Genomic DNA, 8,012 nt, shown 5'->3' on the forward strand with positions numbered 1-8,012 from the left:
TTAACGATGCCATCAAAGCCTGCAAAGTCAACAGTAGACCTAGGCTAGTTGAATAAAATCTTATCGTATTTAGTCTACTTAAAGGAGTAGTTCACCCCCAAAATGTTTTTTTTTTTTCATATTGCTTAGTCACGCCATGGAGGCTTGAGTTCAATAATAGTCGCATTCCTAAGATAAAAAAAATATTCATTGCAATTGATTCTGGATGGGGATCCAAATGCAAGGCCCTGGATGTGGACACAAGGTCATAGTCAGAATCAATGGGGTAACATTTACTTGACCCTTGACCCTAAATTTACTCCCATTGATTCTGACCCAAATGCATTTCAGTCTCCATCCAGGGCCTTGCATTTGGGTCCCCATCCAGAATCAATGGGGGTACATTTACGGTTGTTATCTTAGGAATGTGACAAGACTAATCAATAGAGAAAAAAAAAAGTCATTTTGGGGGTGAACTACTCCTTTAAGTTAAGGGCTGTGTCCCAGACCGCTAGGCGCTAAAGCCTAAACAAACCTGTGAGGAAAACACTCCTCAGACCAACCAGCTGTTTCTACAGGATCTGTCATTAAAGGGACAAATAATGTTGGTTAATGGGGAGGGGATAAATATCACGTTTGCATTACATATTAGACATTCAGCAGCCTCTAAATTGTGAAACGTTAAACTTTGTCCTGCCTTTAACATTGCAACCATATAACCATAACAGTTGACCCGACTGTTCCATTAATAATGCAACAGTCGGGGGAAAATGACATTATTCCATACAAACAAACAATCCTGTGTACAGTATATTAAATCACATATTTAGTTCAGTTACTATGGTGGCGAAAACACGCAAGTGAGCAACCGTCTTGGGCAGTTGTCAATTACGAAAGTTACAAACTGAAGTTTTAATTGAAGACAGACGCTCGCAATCTCACATGCATGCATGCACGCACACTACAATTATTGGTATTACGTGTTAATAATAGCATTGTATCCACATTTAATGATGTAAATATAATATAATATAGTTATATTATAAGACTGTAATAAGCATATAAGGAGCTTCAGATTTTCTGAGATGCTTATTCACCTTATCAAATGTTAAAGCAATTGTTCTCAACCTGTGGGTCGGACCCCCGGGGCCGGACCCCCGGGGCCAGAGGGGTCCCCAAATTATTTTGAGGGGTCCCCAGATGTTTAGCTAAATGTTAACATTGTTTTCTCACTCAACAGTAAACAGACCAACATAGAGTATATGTGTATATGGTGTATACATGGTATCTGCACATTTCTAAACTGACAATTTAAGGACTTTTAAGACCTTTTTAGTATCTCTAGTCAAACATTGGTCAAATTGTCAAATATTAGAGGCCAAAATGGTGAAATAGCAGATCTAAATGCTATTTAGCTATTGCTAAACTACAATTTCATAAGGCATTTCATTTAGTTTGACAAAGCGCGTGCCGTGCATGCATGCGGTACATGCATTGCCTGCATGCGTGCGTTTGTGTGTCTGTCTTCTATTACAACTTCAGTTTGTATGTTTCTCACTTGTGTTTTCATCACCATAGTAACTGGGCTAAATATATGATTTAATATACTGTACACAGTATTGTTTGTTTGTATGGAATAACTTCATTTCCCCCCCGACTGCAGTCGGGTCAACTGTTATGGTTATGTGGTTGCAATGTTAAAGGCAGAACAAAGTTTTACGTTTCACAATTTAGAGGCAGCTGAATGTCTAATATGTAATGCAAACGTGTTATTATTTCCCACCCCATTAACCAACACTAGTTGTCCCTTTAATGACAGACCCTGTAGAAACAGCGGGTTGGTCTGAGAAGTGCTGCCCTCACAGGTTTGTTTAGGCTTTAGCGGTCTGGGACACAACCCTTAATCCTCCATGACACACCTACACAGGTCAGTATAAAAGCTAAGGACTCAGTAGACTCACCAAGCTCCCAGCATCCTCTCACACCATCAGTGACCTCTGAAGAACCCTGAAGATGAAGATCTGTTTCATCCTCCTGCTACTGCTGGGCCTCTCCCAGTCCCATCCCATCCTGGAAGAAAGAAGTGAATCTGGAGTCCAGGCGGACATCGGCACCATGATTCTGTCTTCCAACAACGGCTCCAGGCAGATCCTTTTGGAGGGAGACCTGGTCGCTCCCAGAACCAGAAACGCCATGCGCTGTTGGTCTAACGAGTGCCTGTGGAAGAAACACTCCGACGGCTCGGTGACGATCCCCTACACGGTGAGCAGCAACTTCAACAAATGGGACAGGAGGAAGATTCAAAGAGCCATGCAGGCCTACCATGACAGCACCTGTGTCCGCTTTGAGCCACGTCAGGACGAGGACGACTACATCAGCTTTGAGGACAGCGATGGCTGCTGGTCTAATTATGGCAAAACAGGAGGCAAGCAAGAGCTCTCTCTCAACCGCATGGGCTGCATGTACCACGGCATCATCCAGCACGAGATCAACCATGCCCTGGGCTTCTATCACGAGCACAACAGGAGCGACCGCGACGAGTATGTCCACATCAACTGGGACAACATCAACAGAGACATGGCCTACAACTTCTACAAGCAGAGCGCCAACAACCTGGACACCCCCTATGACTACTCCTCTATCATGCACTACGGTAAAACGGCCTTCTCTATCCGGTCCGGACGAGACAGCATCACCCCCATCCCAAACGCCAACGTAGAGATCGGCCAGAGAAAGGGCATGTCTGATATCGACGTTCTGAGGATTAACAAGCTGTACGAATGCAAAGACTTCCTTGAGCAAAGGCAAAACGTGAAGCAGGAAAACAAGAAGAAACATGAAGAAAGCTTGAAGAAAGAAACAGAAAAGGTTGTCTCAAATTCGATCTCCAGATTGTTTGATTTGTCCCTTGCCTGATACTGTACTGTACACTGTCTCATATACTGTACTTACATTGAAACAAACCATTTGCAATGTGAACTGACCTCTCTTCTACCTTGTTGCTTTCTCTCAACAATATACACATCACTATATTAATAAGGTTTGTTTTGTAGACCTTACTTTGTAATTGGATCATTTATTCGTATTCTAGAGACCAACACAATGTTCAATTATTGTTTATCATAGTGTCCAACTCTGAATTAACAATAAAACAAAAACATTGAAAGAAAACAATTGTTCTGTATAATTTCTCTGTATGATTTGACATGTATTGATAGTGTCTTATTAGCACATAGACAGCAGCATTCATGTATGCATGTATATGCAATATACCCATATACTGTAAGCTCTTAAGCTTTCATGCTTTTTACAGATGTGTACAAATAACCTATTGTCTCTACAGGGTCTATATACTGTCAAAAACACAAACATGGGCTGTAGGTGGTGTTGGCAAAAGCGCTTTCTGTTTCTGTTTGTTTGCATTCTATCCCAGTGTCCCCAACCTGGCCTCACCAGGCTTTCTGGGGGAAAGCCTGGTTTTCGTTCACAACAGGCTGTTTGGTTTCCACCTAAAGCGGAAACCACTAGAAGAAGCAACGTTGCTTTGATTTGTTTCCCCCTGTTTGTTTCCCCAATCCCTTTTAAAATGCCTAGTGTAGTCTTGCCAGTCGCTACGAGTTGGACAAAAAGATGCATATACCAAACAATGTTTTCAAAAGCAAAACTACTCCACATCAAGGAGTTCATTAAGTAGGCCCTAAAAGTATGTCCTTGAGCGCTGGGGAATTATTTCGGCCAAATTGTAGACTTTGAGTACTACAACATGACGTGTTTTGGTTTCCGCTCCCGACCGGATACAACCCCGAAAAGTGAAGTGATCCCAGACTAGTCCCCAACCAGTTCCTTTCCCAACCATCAGGCGCACCCGCTGACCAGGGGGAGGCAGTATAGAGACAGGATTACTGAATGTAAGGATTACTTGAGGGCGATTCAAGTGGCACAGAATTACACAGATCAGAAATAACAGGTGACAAAGTGGGCTAATCACACAAGTGTGTGTGTGTGTGTGTGTGTGTGTGTGTGTGTGTGTGTGTGTGTGTGCGTGTGTGTGTGTGTGTGTGTGTGTGTGTGTGTGTGCGTGCGTGTGTGTGTGTGCGCGTGTGTGTGTGTGTGTGTGTGTGTGTGTGTGTGTGTGTGTGTGTGCGCGTGCGTGCGTCTAGAGCTGAGCCAATTACGATGCAATATCATTGCAATGTTTTTGTTATCTTGCCCAAAGTGAATTACTGAAGCGCTCGTTTCACATGTTTCCTTTTTCAAGTGCAGTGAATCGTTACACTCAAACACTTCACATAATCACCATCATGTATCATTCAGTCGTTCCTCCCACTCACCCCATCTTAACTTTTTATAAACAGTAACAATATGGGATTCCAGGCCTCATCATTAAGAATACACTGTAGGGATATTCCCTTTTAACTAGAGGCTGTTCTGAGGTCAGAAGACTAATGAATAACCACTAAACTGCTATAGCAGTGGACCTCAACAGCACTGGTGGAGAGAGTCATAACCTGGAGGAAGTGCAGATGAGGCACGTCTGTATACTTACAGCATCTAGCATTTGGCAAGATCCAAATTCAAAGATTTGAGATAAAAATGTATTAAGTGTGTGTGTGTGTGTGTGTGTGTGTGTGTGTGTGTGTGTGAGTGTGTGTGTGTGTGTGTGTGTGTGCGTGCGTGCGTGCGTGTGTGTGTGTGTGTGTGTGTGTGTGTGTGTGTGTGTGTGTGTGTGTGTGTGTGTGTGTGTGTGTGCGTGCGTGCGTGCGTGCGTGCGTGCGTGCGTGCGTGCGTGCGTGCGTGCGTGCGTGCGTGTGTGTGTGCATTACTAGACCTGATATTGACAGATCAAATCTTAAACGGGCACTGATATGACTATTTGGAAGTTGGTCGTTGTTTTCTCTCAGACAGCTGTGGTCAGTCAGTGTGTCACTCAGAGCAAGTGAGGGCTGTGGCTGACGAAACTGTTCTGTACGTTGTGTGGTGTTTTATACCAGCTCCCTGCGTCTTCTCTAAGTTTACAGTATGTAGGCCTAGATCAGAGGTGATAAGAGTTGCAATGTGACAGAGCTCAATGATTCTAAAACAGTCTGTAGAGACATCCAGATACTGATCAAGTCCTACTGATCATCCTAGGGCGTGTGTGTGTGTGTGTGTGTGTGTGTGTGTGTGTGTGTGTGTGTGTGTGTGTGTGTGTGTGTGTGTGTGTGTGTGTGTGTGTGTGCGAGCACGCACTGCTAAGGCAGCTCCCTGCTTCTACACACAGAGCCCGTGGGTGGATTCCCCAGAATCTCTCCTTATCTTGTCCTCCATGGTTTTGAGCGCTGTGTGGTAATTGAAAACACACAGAGCTGTCTGTGGAACAATGTTGTTCACACTGTTTATACATTGTGCAAACATGTGGACACTTCCTTGGTTTGACTGCCTAAATACTGTAAATAAATTATCTCAAATGAAGGTCTAACTGTGGCATGAATAAACTAAAGACTAAAGACTTATTTCAACTTTGTCACATCACAGCTATAAACATTCACGTTGCATCAAAATAACACACAAGAAAAGATAATAACATTAAATGCACCACTCATTCTTCTTCTACAGGGATGTGACTTCTACAGTCACATCCCTGTAGTGAGCCAGCGAGCCAAACTGACCTCATTAATATCCCACAACTACACCATGAAATCCAAGGACTTCTATTCACCAGTGCATACAGTAGACCTACCACATTGACACACATATAAAGCAATACTAAAGCAATAAGCCACAAGAGGCGTAGGCATTCATTGTCAAAGTCCTGAAAGTAGACGTCTTAATGAGCAAAAATTATAGTACACACGCAGGCACGCACGCAGGCACACACGCACGCACGCACGCACGCACGCACACACACACACACACACACAGGTGAACACGTGAACAATGTCCTGAAATGAACTAAATTGCACTGAAGCATTGCTTTGTATCTCTGCTGTGTGGCTACAGTAGGCTACATCTTAATGTGTTCATATAACACTCTGTGCGACTGAGATCATAAAGCTCTCACTAATCTCATCTGTAAACACAACATATCCTTAGCATTAAGTGAGCTCAAGGCAGAGATTATACGCGCGCGTGCGTACGTGCGTGTGAATACCAGCCACACCCATGGGCACATTTTAATTCATAGATCACTTTAGACAACTTTTACAATACATCAGCGCTCTGTGGTTTCTTATTAGATTCATGAATTGCAGTATGTTGGGTGCATGAATGTATCTTTGTGCGTGTGTGTCCTATATTCTGTGTGTGTGCGTGCTGAAGGTACAGTAGTGCTGCTGATAAACCTTGACAATGGCAAGTGGATCCAGTTGCCATTGTTGACTTGAGATTTGAGTTTGAGTTTGAGTTTGTTACCCGTCTCTGTCCCCTTCTCATAAATCACGTGGTCTACTGTAAAATATCAAAAACTACTCTATGGAACAGAACTTCCGGTTACATTATGTAGATCAGCAGTGGTAAGAGTTGGAATGTGACAGAGCTCAATGATTCCAAAAGTCTGTAGAGACATCCAGACTGTCCTACTGATCATTACAGGCCTCCACAGGACGCACTTGTCTCTCCCCCCCTTCTCCCTCTCTCTCCCCCTCTCTCTCTCTCTCTCTCTCTCTCTCTCTCTCTCTCTCTCTCTTTTTGTCTCTCTTTGTCTCTCTCTATCTCCCTCGCCATTAAGGCCTGGTTATCGGAAAACTTCCTCCAGTTAAACGAGGCCAAGACAGAGGTGCTTATTGTTGCTCCAGAAGGCACTATTCCCACTATAATTGACAATATCGGCCACCTTAAAGAAGTTGTTCACCCCCAAAATGACTTTTTTTCTATTGATTACTCATGCCATGGAGAGTAGAGTTCAATAATATTTTTTGTTTTTTGTCACATTCCTAAGACAAAAATTTGATTCGAGTAAATTTACCCCCATTGATTCGGATGGGGACCCGTTTCGAAACGGGTCCCCATCCGGAACGAATGGGGGTAAATTTATTGTTATCACATGTTTGTGTTAGGAATACGACAAAAAGCTAAAAATATTATTGAACTCTCCATGGTCTTGAGTAATCAATAGAAAAAAAGTCATTTTGGGGGTGAACTACTCCTTTAAAGACAATGTCCGCTCCAATCTTAGAAACCTTGGTGTTAATTTTAATCAATCCATGCACCTCGATACCCATATCAGTTCAATAACCCGGTCATGTTTTTTCCATCTTAGAAACATTGCTAAACTTAGGTCAATTGTCTCTTACCCTGAACTGGAAATGATCATTCAGGCTTTTGTCTCATCTCGGCTAGACTATTGTAATTCACTTTTCACCTGCCTCAGCAAAACCTCCATGGACTGCCTACCACTAATTCAAAATGCTGCTGCCAGACTACTCACCAGGTCCAGTAGAAGGTGCCACATCACCCCAGCACTGGCTCCCTGCCCATTTCAGGGTCCAGTTCAAAGGCCTGGTGCTCACATACAGAGCTCTGCATGGTCATGATCCAAAAGATCTGGTTACACGCTATGAACCTGAAAGGGTCCTAAGGTCCGCTGAGCAGGGTCTGTTAAAGGTCCCAAAGACTCATTTAAAAAAACAAAGGTGACAAGGCTTTCAATGCTTTTACCCACAAACTTTGGAATGCTCTTCCACAAGCCTTGAGATTTGCAGTCTCTGTTGACATTTTTAAAAGCAACCTCAAAACGCTACTATTTGATCAGGCGTTTGTTGTTGGTATTTGATTTTAATTTTGTATTTCTTAGTAACTAACTGTATAGCCTTTTTCTTTCTTACTTGCCTTGTTTTCATTGTGTTTTTTCTTTCAATGCCTGTAAAGCCCTTTGTGAGATTTCTCTGTAAAAGGTGCTATATAAATAAAATGTGCTTCATATTTACTTACTCCCCCCACCCTATCTCTCTCCCTCCGTCTCTCTCTCAAAGTCAAGGTTCAAGGTCCTCCTTTATTGTCTGTTCCTGCTTTGGACCCATCTGTTCTCTCCCAAAGACAGTAGCTACAGTTTATCT

General features: G+C 43.0%; 1 protein-coding gene across 1 annotated transcript; it reads left to right on the forward strand.

The window, feature by feature from the left end:
• Positions 1 to 1,992: 1,992 nt before the first annotated feature.
• LOC308280814 (hatching enzyme 1.2-like) lies at positions 1,993 to 2,895 on the forward strand (the record flags this gene model as incomplete). Its single annotated transcript, XM_080755131.1, has 1 exon — positions 1,993 to 2,895. One exon carries the CDS (start codon positions 1,993 to 1,995, stop codon positions 2,893 to 2,895), a length of 903 nt encoding a protein of 300 aa, XP_080611257.1.
• Between the last annotated feature and the right edge of the window lie 5,117 nt (positions 2,896 to 8,012).

This window comes from Nannobrachium achirus, assembly GCF_963921795.1.
Source record: "Nannobrachium achirus genome assembly, contig: SCAFFOLD_205, whole genome shotgun sequence".
NCBI lineage: Eukaryota > Metazoa > Chordata > Actinopteri > Myctophiformes > Myctophidae > Nannobrachium > Nannobrachium achirus.